The sequence below is a fragment of the Gavialis gangeticus genome, unplaced genomic scaffold (genome assembly GCF_001723915.1).
Source record: "Gavialis gangeticus isolate Ggan-Ray unplaced genomic scaffold, GavGan_comp1, whole genome shotgun sequence".
Lineage (NCBI taxonomy): Eukaryota > Metazoa > Chordata > Crocodylia > Gavialidae > Gavialis > Gavialis gangeticus.
In genome coordinates, this window is record NW_017729025.1 from 142,067,800 (window position 1) to 142,081,560 (window position 13,761).

Consider the following 13,761-nt stretch of genomic DNA (forward strand, 5'->3'; position numbering starts at 1 on the left):
GGGGCAGGCACTGCCCAGCTGGAGGGGTGGGGGCATGGGGTGGAGACATGACTCATAGGGTGGGGGCAGCTCCTGCTGCTGCCTGTACCTGGGAGGGCGGGTGCAGGGGGGGCGTGTGCCCCAGGATCTGTGCGGTGGGCTGCCAGGGGGAGCTGGAGCCAGCACTATGCAGGGCTTTTCTTCCTGGGAGCTGGGCTCGGAGCAGGTGCCAGCAGCACTGGGAGGTGGCTGCAGCCGCTCCACGTTTCACCACAGCTCTGCTCCCAGCCCCATGCCACTGCTTGGTGCAGGCCCGGCTTTTCCCAGCGCTTGGGTGGAGGTGGGGCGTTCAGCAAGGGCTGTGCTGGGCAGCGGCATGGAGCTGGAAGCGGAGCTGTGGCGAAATGTGGAGTGGCGGCAGCCTCCTCCCAGTGCTGCCAGAGCCTGCTCTGAGCCCCTCTGCTCTGAAGCCCTCAGCAAGAATAGCCCCATGCAGCGCTGGCTCCAGCTCCACTCCATAGCTGCAGCCCACCCTGCACTGCGCAGATCTGAGGGCACACGCCCCCCATCCCTGCCCTCCTGAGTGCAAGCAGTGGTGGAAGCTGCCCCCACCCCACGAGTTTCATCTCCGTCCTATGCCCTCCCACCCCGGCTGGGCAGTGTCTCCTCCTGCTCCCTCCCTCACGACACGGGCGTTGATCTGCCCTCCCCACCCAGCCATAGTGCTTCTGAGTGGTTGAAGTTTGAGTATTTTCTACCCATGACTCTCTTTTATTGGCCAGACTCCTTAACAGACATCGCTCATTTTGTAACACAGTCATCTTTATGGACTGAGCTGCCACAGTGCATCGTGGGAATTATCATGACTATGTTGATGAGCAGTAAAAATTACAATTATCAAACAGTTCTGCTGTGTAGTCTTAATTTTTCCTGGCCATTCATTTCAATTCTCTCTAACAATTACCCACTCTCATCTGATTGCCCTCCCCTGGGTCTCTGCTGCAGGACGTGGGGAAGCAAAGGCAGCTCACTGACAAAACCTGCCTGAAATAAGTGCTGCAATGTTACATCCTCCTGGCCTAAGCTACCCCACTAGGATCTGAGCCCCATGGCACAGTGGGTTATGTGGGCACCTGGTGCTGCTTCCACTCACTCTCTAGGCTGACTCTCCACAACTGGAATCCTGCAAGCAGCTCTGCACCAGCAGAATAAATGGACTACATTTAAGGCAATACACAGTCCACCTGACTGACCACAAGAGAAAGAGTGCTCAAGTTCAGTCACTTAAACAGATTGACAACCAGATCTTTACTATTATATTTCTTTTGGTCGCTATAATCAAGTTGTCTAAACATCTGTTTTCCCACAATGCTCACATGCTCTTCAAACTAATAATCATCCAAGTCTTGTAGTTATGCAACAAAACACTATCAGCTCACAGTGTAGCTCAAAGGCATGATTTTCAGTGCTGCTGAGTACCTATACAACTCCCATTGACTTCAAATGAGACTGCAAAGGCATCACATGAGATTTCAAATGAGATTTCAGTGCATCTGATAACCTGGCCTTTAAATGTCCTGATTGTGTTGATCTAGCAGCATTCATATGAAGCCAAGAACCTAGGGGAAATCTGTAGCTGCTGTAAACTGGTGAGGCTTGACTGAAGTCAATAGAACTATGTTGATTTATACAAGGTGACTATGTCAAGCCAAATTCCTTTCTGCCTCTGTGGGTTCAACTCCAGGCCAACCGTTTCCTGTAAGTTGTTTGATGCGGTGGTGAGTAATAATGTGTAGCAATTTATATCAGCTAAAAATATGCAATCTTCAGGCCTACACCTCTAAGATAAAACATTTTGAAAAATGTTAGCTTTTTCAACAGCTAACACAATGATCTGTACCTTATGTGGGTGTCAGGACAGTGATGTGTGACTGAACACACATCTCACAATCTCCTCAAAAAGGGGCTAGGAGAATATCTATTTATTTTGTTACTTTAGAAGTCCCACCCCAGAGAAAAAGCCCAAATGTGTCTACTGTTGTTTCATGGTATGTATGTGTACACTGCTTAGTATAGTGAAGCTCTGATCTCTGTTATTACATGTAGGCGTTACAGGAATATAGATGTAAACTTTCTTATCATGTTTGAATACAATTAGAAAAGGCAAAAGCCCAAAGAACACTCCAACATGCCATGGAAGAAGACAGGCTTTGGCATGCAATGCACAGGCAGGCACATGCTTTGGAAAAGAATGCATCCTCACAATGAAAAAGTACATGTTAACCCAGTTCTGGCTATTCACCATGAGGGAATACTGCAGTGGCTACATCTGCAGGAGATACCCTTGTCTGTACACAGGTGCACTGCCTTCAAAAACCTTTCTGTTTGTGTTGGGGGTGATAGCTGATGAGGGAATAGTAGGGCTAAATGTATAGGATATGAAAACACAAATAATGATGAAAGTTATTTCCTTACTTGCTGCTTTATGTATAGGTATTAAAAACATTTTACTGTAGTTTCCGAGTCAGAACCTCAGCTGTAGCAAGAACTATTCTGGTTTACAACCACTGACGATCTAGTCCTCTATATGCCGTGGGTGTTACATTTAACAAGACATTTCCACTACCTGATTATTTGGCATTGGTATGTCAAGCAAGGTAGAAAACAAGGCCTTGCCTTTCAAAATATTTCTTAAAATAAACCAACTGGTGCCCATCATATTCAAACCTCTGGTTTTCTTTGTTTTATAAATACCCTGGGAACTCTTTACACCATTTCATTGGGTTAGATAATTGTAATGTTCACGAAGGAGCCTATATCTTTGAGTGCCTAAATTATTTTTAAAAATGGTTTTGAAGTGACTTAGACTCCTCAGTTAACCCCTTCTGGAAAATTTTACCACAAGTGATTAGTGACCAAATGTTATTTTATTTAGGCAAATACAGTAATTCAAGTTGAATAAGAAATTTAATTAAACTTTCAGCTTAAAGTCAGCTTTGTATAATCCATGATAATAGTTAGCCATCATACAGTACAAGAGGATGTGTGGATTATGACAACTGAATACTTATAATTAATACTCCTTTAGTAAAAATGTCTGCACAAGCTGTTTTACTCAATGGGAAATGAAGTACGTATACTTACATTTCATCATCATATTCCTTTGGAGGAGATGCTGCAATGACTAAGTCAATCCAGTCCTGCATAGGGAATGCATTGTTGTTAGAAGAGGCGTAAGAAGCCAGAAAATGTAACAGCGTCTTGTAACAGGGACCTTTAAAAGGAGTGCTTTTACTAGGCAGTTTTAACTAAATTAAGGACAAACATAAGGGGGAAAACTCTGCTGTCATAGGTGGAGTCAGTGAGCCAGAAATATAACGGAAGGATACCCTATGTGATAGGAAATTAGAGAAAAGGCTGCTGTATCACCATGGTAATCCTTTATGGAAAGTCATAGAGGGATCTAGTGCTGAAAGAGCACAGGGAGGAAGATGGGCAGCAAGCTGGAGGTTTTATAAGAACTAGTTTAGTAACAAGGCCATTAATTTTAAATTTCATACTTAAATGGGGTGGACCTGTGGTGACCCTTAAGGTCTCTTCCAAGTCTCTCAATCTATAAAAAAAAATCAGTACTTCGGAACAAGCCCTTTGAGCATCTTCCACATCTTTGACTTGATAAAATTTCCATTTAGAAGATGTTCATTATAGACAAAATGTGAAGTAGTTTGGGCATCTTTACTAAGGATCAGATAAATTAAGATGCTATAAGAAATTTCCTGACAATTCCCAAATCTTCTTCACTGTTGTCATCACAGAAAATATACTGAGGATGGAACGCATTAAAAACATCCACAGGACTGCTGAATGTCTTTCAAGGGATGCAGGTGATGGGAAATACCTACTTACTTACCCCACCCATGTTCCATGCTCTCGATAGAGTTGTCTGTGCTTCTGCCAGTTTAGCATCAACTAAAATCTTTCCATTTACTGCCATTATTTCATCCCCTTTCACTATGCCGCCTGGTGAAAGAAAGGCCTAGCTTAACATTTCATGTAAGCAAAATCACTTCGGTCAGTTTCCTCTCCAAAAGAGGCAAACCTATGCAGGTTCAAAACTTATCCATATGGAAAATCATCTGATACCTTAACTAGATGCCTCAGTTTGTATTTCAGTTATGTAGATAGGAAGGTTTCTTGTAGACAAAAGCTAACAAAAAGTTTGGGTGCCAGGGCAGTGATTACAAAATCTCCTGTTACCAATGGTCAAATAAAGGCTGTTCAGTCTGCTATAATGGACATTAAAATGTAATAACTGAGGAGGAGATCTTCAGGGGAGCAAATGGCACAAGGTGACTTAGGGAATCTGTCCATAATATCAATTGTTGATATTAGGAGTTGTTACTCTGAAAACAGCAGTATCACTGAATGTCTCTATGCATGTGTGTCATCCACTATGATTTGACAGGGCTGCATCATGTCACTTTGGGAGCAAGGACAAAGTTAGGTGGTTACATCTCAACAGTGCTTATTCAGGGTGAAGCATGTGGGAACAATGGGCTTGAGTTTGGAATGTGTAAAGTTAACAAAACACAAAACAATGACATCATGAAGTTGGCCTTTAAATATTACTCGCATACAGGGATGACTCTGGGGGAAAAAAGCTGATAGGTTTTGGAACAAAAGGTGGCATCTAACCATGTTTTCATAGCAGGGATTCCTGCCTTTCAGCTGCAGAACCAATCAATGTCAAATCGGGCAAACTGTTAGCTTGTGACCTGAATGCTGATGGAACCTTGCCCTCTTAAAATTTCCCAAGGAAAGGCTAAACCAGGGAGAGATGCATTGTATTCAGGAAGCTTGTTATTCTTCAAATGATGCATAATCTCTTGTACATGGTTTCATAAGCAAAACAGGTCCTTACACCCACTCTGAGTGCTGCTTAAGTTACTGCAGGATCAGGACAACCCATGGCAACCAGACAGTGAGGTACAAATGGAGAAGACAACTTACTGTCATCTCTGAATTACCCTGTGAGGCCAGCATATGGAATGCTTGTAGAGCTGAGTTCAAGTTCCCCCACAATTACTCACCATGTTTGTCTGCAGCACCACCCTCATAGATAGCAGAGACAACTATTTTCCCAATTGGAGAATCAATTCCTCCCTCTACTGCAAGGTCTAATGCCCCTTCCTGTTAAAAGGGGGAAAAACCTAGTTTAGAAGAGACCATTGACAACCACTGGAATAGGAGCCAGTCTGCCATCTTTCTAGTAAATATAAATAATATGAGTAGTAATAGCCCTTTGGCATAGTCTAGACAAGAGATGGCCACCATGTGGCATGTATACTACAAGTGGCATGGGAAGTCTGTGTGTGGGGCACACAACAGACAGAGGGGGGGATAGGAAGCACAGTGGCAGACAGGGCAAGCAGCAGAGAGCAGAGTAGTGGATTCAGTAGGAAGCAGAAAACAGAGAATTAGATTAGTCAAGGAAAGGGGACTGGGCAGGAGAAGGCACTTAGAGAGGGTGCAGGGCTAATTTGTGGAACACCTGCCAAAAAGGTTGGCCATTGACTGGTCTAGATTATTATCAATGGCCAGTTTTCAAAATGTAGTTCCTCATTTTATTTAAAAGATACAGGTCCAAGAAAGACTAGTATACCGACATAAATTAAACATTAACAGTAATAGAAACAGTAATAAAAACAAAATATTACCACATTAATTACAATTTTAACCAATAAACAGCATCATTCTTTATTGGAAAAAGAAGAAAATCAGAAAGGAAAATAGCCTCTCTAAATTATATTTGCAATTACCCTATGGCCATCAATAATCAGATTAATTTAAACCTGATGTTACAATGAATGATATATTCTGACATATTTTTGTCAGCATCAAAATATCAGGATGATTTTTGCTTACTATATAAAGAGCCATTTCTGAATTGGGGAGAAGAAGCAGCTGTGTGGAAGATGCTGTTATATACTGATTCATACATGTGAAAAGGCCACCTTTACCCAAAAGTCTTAAGTCTTATAATTAGTGTCCAGACATTCTCATTAATGCCTGCTGCACTGAAAATTGTTTTCACTCGATAGCAATTTTCCTGATGAGATTGGAAATCTCAAGAAATGAGACAGGTATTTCAATTAAGGCTAGCTGAACTGTGAAATTTCCATTCCGCTGGATTTTGCTTTTGCTAGAAACAAAATAAAACAAGATATTTTCATTGACTGTAACACAGACATTTTGAAAATATTTTGAAATTCTTAGTAGGAAATTTTGTAATAATCAAATATTGTTTCGTTTAAATTTTCTTTTTTAAAAAACTGACAATTTTAGAGAGAGTATGATCTGGACAAAAATTTTCAAACCAGCTCTGTTTTAGAGGTGCACCGATACATCAGTCCCAAAGCATATTGGCACTGATATACAGAAAATTGACATTATTGGCAATAAGCATTTTTGGCTGATGTGGGTGATAACGTTGCCAATAAATACCCTGTGCATGTGCACAGCCACAGCGCAGCACACAGGCAGTCACGACCACAGCTGAGCAGCGTGGAGAGCACTGTCAGGCTGGTAAGTCTGTTGTGGGGGAAGGGACGGAGAGAAGGAAGGGGCGCTGGAGGGGGGCAAATCGAGACCCCTGCCATGAGGGAGGGAGTGGGGCAGAGGCAGGTGCTGCACAGCTTGCCCAGGCAGGGCAGGGCACAGGATGGAGCCATGAGCGGCTCATCAGGGGCATGGCTTCTGTCACTGCACACACCCTGGGAGGGCATGGGGGAGAGCATGTGATCCTGGATCTGTGTGCAGGGCAAGGGTGGGTTGCTACTTCTGGGCTGGGGCTGGGGATGGCACTGGGCTCTTCCTGGCAGGAGGGTTGGGCTGGGGCTGGGTATAGGAAAGAGTCCAGTGCCACCCCAGCCCAGCCCTCAGCAACAACAGCAACAGCCTGCCCTCACCCCTTGCACAGATCCAGGGGGGAACATGCCAGCCATGCCCTTCCAGGGTGGGCTTAGCAGTGGGATCCACCTTGCCTCCCCATTCCCCTAGATGAGCTGCAGCCCATGCCCCACCCCCTGCCCTGCCTCAGTTGTGCAGTGACTGCCTCTGACCCAGCCACATTTCCTCCTCACTGCTGGGCCAGGTTGTGGAACAATCTTCACAGTGCAGGAGGGAGTGGGGCAGGGGCAGAGGTGAATGATATATCCCTGCCCTACTCTCTCCTGCACTGTGGCGGTCTCAACTGCCCCCCTCGCCCAGTCACACAGAAAGTGAAGAAGGGAGTGGGGTTGGGGCAAGGGTAGGTGCTGCACAGCCAGAGTGGGGCATGGGACTGAGCTGCACTGAGGGGTGGTGGCTCCCACCATTATGTGCACCCCCAGGAGGGCATGGGGATGTGTTCCCGGATCTGTGCGGGTGGAGGGATAGGTTGAGGTTGCAGGCTGTGGCCAGGGTTGTGCCGGGTTCTTCCCAGCAGGGGCTGGGCTGGGCTGTGCTTGGGGCGGGTGGAGGTGGTACTGGGAGTGGGGCTATGGGGGGTCTGCAGCCACCCCAACATTTGCTGTAGCCCCCCAACCCCCTTCTAGAACAGCTCAGCCCAACACCCTTGCTGGGAACAGCCCAACGCTGCCCTGGTCCCAGCTCACAGTGGCCCATATCCCACCCTTCCCCATGTGCTAATCCAGGGGCACGTGCCTCCATGCCCTCCTGGGGGTGCATGTAGCAGCAGCGCTGGGAGGAGGGGCCAAACAGGGCAGGGGGCTCGTATGGAGCAGTCACTCCCCCCCTTGGCCGTGCCACTTTCCCATGGCTGGTCACAGCTCTGTGGGCTGCTGATGGGCCTCACGCCTGGCCAATTGTACACTGACAGGGGAAGGCACAAAACACATTCCCACCCCCCTGGCCATTCAGACCCTTGCAGCTCTGCTGTAAGGGGGTATCAGCCAATCAGGACAGTGAGCTGGGACAGGGGGTGGGGAGATGCTGCAGTGTGCTTCATGCAGTGTGCAGGGCTGACACTACCTGGTGCATCCATCCTCCAGATAAGAGGTGAATGCGCCATGGAAGACACCGCTGCCACACCCCGTGGTGCACTCCATCCCCACCCACCTGCCCGCATGTACCCCCTACGATCTTTTTAAGTACCCCTGGGGATACATGTATCCCCGGCTGACAACCCCTGGTATACATATATGACACTCAGCTAACTTAGGGATTCAGAGGGTTACAAGGTAATGACTATAAGTTGAATAACATTCTCCTGACAGAACTAAGCCTTTAGGTTAGGGACAGAAGTTACACATAAACTAGTTTAAGTGATCAGAAACTGGTTTAAACCTGTAAGAGAACAGAAGTTCAGTGCACATAAACCAGTTTCAATGCTGGCTGTAACACTGGACTACAAATCCCAGAAGCAACTGGAAACAGGAAAAGGAAATGATGAGCAACCCTGCAGACTCCTGCTTTTGTGATGCTGGACTGCAAATCCCAGAGACCTCAGGGGCAGCAGGAAGAAGTGCCAGAGAGCCATGCTCTAGCACCCTCCTGGCTTCTGGCCTGAGCCATTGTAGACATGTGGCTGCATTTACTAAATCAAAGGTAAGTGTGTGTCCAGTTGTTTCTCAGTTTAATCTTTCCAGTTTAGACTAACCTGCAAAGGCTGAATCAATTCAGCCGTGGGCCTTTTGACTGTCTGTACCTAGCCTTAAAGTTTGAATGATGATTACACTTTTAGACACCCTCTAATTGATGTGTGGAATTTAAACTGTAGAACTCATGAACCATGGGGTCTAGGAGCAATATGAAAAGCTAGGTCTACTGGGACAGTTGGGGCTTTGGACAGAAAGAGGTGGGGGTGGCAAAGTAGCTGTGGCAAAGAAAGGGTGGGGGGTGGCGGCAAAGAAGAGAAGATGCTGTGGAGCAGTCTAGTGGTGCAGGAGGCCATGGCAGTGTGAAAACAATAATTCTTTACCTTCTCCTAACCTCCTGCAGTCATCTGTCAGAGGGAAATCCAATTGCTGTATTTCAGTTTAGAGAGTGAAATGTAACATGTGAACCATGCACTCAGAAAAAGCCAACAAGACATCATGTTGTCTTGATTTTATGCAGGGTTTACCTTTTTAATACGCAGCAGCCGCACATCTTTTCCCATAACTTGGTCTGGTGAAAACTATCAGAAGATATATCAGTTAGTCACTTCCACTTTTAAAAGGTAGAAGTATAAAACAATTAAGATGATAAATGAAGTTCACAAGAAAACCTCCTTTCAAACAGAACCAGGAGAAAACAGAAATCTAAAGGACCATTTGTTTCAGTAGCAGAACTATCTCTGATCTGAAAGGCAAAGAAAAAAAGTTTCTCCACATCATGTCATTTTAATCTGTGTAGCACATTTAAAACTCTTACCATTGAATAAGGGTCAAAATTTTCAACGTACTTCTGGAAGCCCTGAAAATAAAATAATGCATGTTTGTAGGCAGCTCACAAGGAAACACACATAGACACTCCCCAAACCCCACCATACTTAGAAAAGGTACTGCCCTGTAAACTACAAAAGATGATTATAACATGGAGAAGGACACACACAGGTAAGCAGATAGTCCTCCTGACAGTCAGAAGACACTTAAAAGCCTGAGAATAGGACGACAAATTAGTTGGTAAGGTTACAAGCCACAATCTGAGAGTTCATGAAGATGGGGCACTTTTGGGGCCTAGCAAACACTCTGTACCTCTTATAATCTGGTTGTCTCTCATCAGAATGATAGGCCAATTTCTACCACCTTTACCCTCCAGAAGTAGTAACTTTAATGACATGATTCCCACCATAAGGCACTCTTTGGTCTATGTAAAAGTGGAAGAACTATTCTCCACAACAGTGGCCCACGGTGTATGGGGTTTAACTTTCTGTCTGGCATCATAGCCCAAGTCTCTGGCTCTATTAAAATTGTCTCCAAAATGGAAGGAAGTAGTTGATAATTTTTGGTTTAATTTCAGGAACAGTGTGGGAGGTATGAAGATTTTAGCAGGGAGATGGGTTTGAAATTAGGATGAAGCTGTGGGATTGGGGATGGGTCAGGTTTGGTTGAAAGGAGTGCTGGTATAGTAGTTATATTGAGAAATATTTTTTTAATTTTTAGAGGATTATCTGCCTTTTTAAATTTCAGGGCCAAACCTATCTATCTCGGCCACATCACAAGGGAGGGAATATGACAACCTAACCCTTCTCTGTGGGGAGAGGTCTGCAGGGAACCAGTCAGAAATCAGTGGACAGGCAGATTCTGGTTTGTGACTACCTAACCTTGGGAGGGTGGGACCTCTTCTGGGACCTACAGGCTGAGCCAGGATGGGTACCTTTGTGATTTATGAAAGTTTGGCATGGATTCTGTGTGGAACGCAGCAACGTTGTTGTATTGGTGACTTTGTGGCATGGAGAAAGTCTTGCTCATATACCCAGCAAATGCAGCTGTACCAATTCCAGCTGCCATTGTTTGGGGATATGGAGACATAAAGGTAGGAGGACTGATTGTGAAAGGGAAAGTCTATCAATTAGCATCTGTCTAGCATCTGTTAATAAAGTGCACAGCATCAGGTTCCTATCTTACCCCAGGCTGCTGTTAAATGACCAAGTGGCAGTAGTAATCAACTGTGCCTCCTCCTCATCCCTTCCCCCTCCACCTACTCAATGCCAGTGTGATCTTTCCTTGGGACATAGACTTCACCACTTGCCAGCTCTATCTTTATTGTGACCAATGTGTGTTGCTGCTAGGCACTATGTTTACAGCTACATTTTGAAGAATGCTTAAAAGTCTGCTACTGCAGAGCATGGCTATCTACTTTTTTGGCAGTCTTCTACCCAGAGCCCATGACAGCTGTACTTTTGACCCTGCCATGGTTTCTGGTCTGTGAAAATCAAAGTGTTCATCCAAAAACACTCTAGGAGGCACCTGTGGATTTGACTTTCTTAAGAAACTGTTTCTCTCACCATGTTCCCTTTTGTCAGATGAAGGATCAGTAGAACAGTTTACAGTACATAACCAGAATTCAACATCTGGGAGCTGAGGGAACAGCATTTACAGCAGGGGGCACTACATCTTGTTCCCAGTGATCTGCTGGCCCGAGCTAAACCTTCAACACAGCTAGCAAGGCTTGTCTGTTACCACAGAATTTCCCTGACAGGGTGATACTTAGGGGTTAAGGCTCTTTTTAGTGACAGGGCTATAGGGAGACATTACTAAATCTTTTAATAGGTGCTGAGTGAGCTTGCCAGTTGTGGAACTTAATGAACCAAAAGTTTAGGATGATATCCCATCTCCATCCCAAGTCCTGGGAGTTTTACCACCGATTCTGATAAGGCCAGGATTTCACTCCTAAAACTATATTCATGCACTTAGAAGGCCCATTAAATACGTAGTACAGCTAAAATATGGAAGCACTATGAATATCCTTCCATTAAGTTATACAGATATATTGTACAATGAAAGTGGAAATTAATGGATTCAGGTAAACAGCGGATGGTTAAGTAGTTGTGTTAGTTTCACGTGTTTGATCTTGAGAGAGACGGTCGGACCAAACATCTTTGTTGCTGGAACAAACAGCCTGGAGAAAGGAATTCTAATCTGAGCAGAGCCACTGGTTCATTAAGTAACCGAGGGCCAGTCACTCGGCATTGTTTCGTCTCAGGTCCTTTCCTTCATGAAAAAACAGATGTTGGCCCTGATGAAAATATTCTTGGGAAAATGCATTTTAAACAAGAAGGAAAAAACAAAAAGAAAAAAAAGAAATCTTCAAACAAACAAACAAAAAAGAATACAATCTGGATCCAATAAGCTTCTAAATGCCACACTACCATAAGCCGTTTCAAAGAAGTCTTTCCAGGAGGTGTGACACCAGTTACTCTCCGTGGATGGAGGGCTGTGAGCCCTGCGTACTCAGGAGAGGCCTAATAATTCAGTCAAATTAAAATCAAAGCCACAGTCACAATCCTGCCCTCCAGTTATAGAACTATATCTGTGGAAAGAATGTCACTGACTGCCAAAAATGTAAAGAAAGATAAGATGGTCACAGACTATTTATTTACTGACTTGCAGATGCCCCCGTGGCTTCATTCAACTGAAATGAAATGAACCACAGACAGAACTGGACCATATATTGGTTGTAGTAGCTCAAAGTTCTAGATAAAAGATACAGCTGAAACGTTCAAAGTCATCAAACCCAATGCAGGTTGGTCACTGAAATCCCAGTCTAAATAATTAGCAACAAACAAGCTCTCAACAATCCAACCAAATCCCCAAATAAAAAAGCCCACAGATGTAGAGAATTAAAATTAATTAAATTAAGAAAAGAGTGGTTTTTCTTAATATGCTAGTGCAGTGGTTTTCGAATTGTTTTCCGTGGAACCCTGGGGTTCCCTGATAGGTCATCAGGGGTTCTGCAAAGAGACTGGAGGCAATGGCGGAGTGGGTCAGCAGGTGATGGACCACCATTGCCAGGCTGGTTCACCTGGCTCTGTATCAGCTCACACAGGGCATAAAGTAGGGATTCCACAGCAAAAGAAATTATACAAAAGAGGTCTGTAACTTTAGGAAGTTTGAAAACACTGTACTAATGTTTCACAAGCAGATTACATTACCATTCAATGGCAAGTAATAGTAAATGATCCTAGGATTTTTTGTCATTGCTTGAGCTCAATGCACTATTCCATTTTTGCCCAAAGCTTGAATTGATTGCAGTGAGACTCATGGGTGTTCAAGGAACTGATGCTTTAGTTTTGAATCTGGAACTTGTTCCTTCCAGGTGGATTCTTGAACCCTTGTAGAGCCCCAGGAAAATCGGTTGGGCTTTGCCTGCCTGCAGAGGTTTCCATGAGTATGGTAAGGATGGACAATTGTAAGAAGATGTCTAATCAGTAATCACAGAACTACTCCTGTTTGTTATACCATCATTCTCCTTTCTATGGACCGAAGGGAATTCTTCACATTTAATAGGCAGCAATGTAGTTGATTAATTTTATAGCACCAATAAAAATACAGCAGCCATGACTCAAATACACACAAGAGTTCTAAATAATAATTTTGCTAAGAAAAATTATTTGCAGTCTTAGCTTTTATAATACAAACATGAATTTTAGGATGCTCACTCTGTATAACAGGCCACATTGAAACTGGGTTGTCCAACTAGAAACAGTGATTTATAAAGCCATGCAACTGATAGGTGTATTTTAAAAATAAAGGTCATGAAAGGTAGGAAATGGAGGGAAAAAAAAGAAAACACCTAGAGTTAGGATTAATCTTCACTACTGAATTTGAATTCAAGCAATCATGCTGCAAACCACTCCCAGTGTTCCAGAGAACATGGTGATGCACCCTCTTTAAAAGGCCATAGTTTCATAGTTTCATAGTTTCTAGGGTCGGAAGGGACCTGAGCAGATCATCTAGTCCGACCCCCTGCCATGGCAGGAAAGAGTACTGGGGTCAAACAACCCCAGCAAGATGTTCATCTAACCTCCTCTTAAAAACCCCCAGGGTAGGAGCCTGCACCACCTCTCTTGGAAGTTGTTTCCAGACCCTAGCCGCCCTGACCGTGAAATAGCGCTTCCTGATGTCTAACCTAAACCTACCCTCTGCCAGCTTGTGACCGTTATTCCTGGTCACTCCTGGCGGTGCTCGGGGGAACAGTGACTCCCCCAATGCCTGCTGATCCCCCCTGACTAGTTTATAACAGGCCACAAGATCCCCCCTCAGCCTTCTCTTTTGGAGGCTGAACAGGTTCAGGTCC

General features: G+C 44.5%; 1 protein-coding gene across 3 annotated transcripts in view; it reads right to left on the reverse strand.

Annotated features, from left to right (window-relative positions):
• Positions 1-13,761, reverse strand: part of USH1C (USH1 protein network component harmonin) — a 111,456-nt gene that overhangs the window by 6,190 nt on the left and 91,505 nt on the right. For 2 of the 3 annotated variants that reach the window (XM_019519671.1, XM_019519669.1), the window contains exons 16-20: positions 9,394-9,435; positions 9,104-9,157; positions 5,070-5,169; positions 3,890-3,999; positions 3,124-3,179 (exon numbers count right to left, since the gene is read on the reverse strand). In XM_019519671.1, the coding sequence (XP_019375216.1) occupies positions 3,124-3,179; positions 3,890-3,999; positions 5,070-5,169; positions 9,104-9,157; positions 9,394-9,435 (362 nt within the window). Of the gene's footprint in view, positions 1-3,123; positions 3,180-3,539; positions 3,593-3,889; positions 4,000-5,069; positions 5,170-9,103; positions 9,158-9,393; positions 9,436-13,761 lie in introns of all 3 variants that reach the window. The other variant, XM_019519670.1, reaches the window with a different exon arrangement.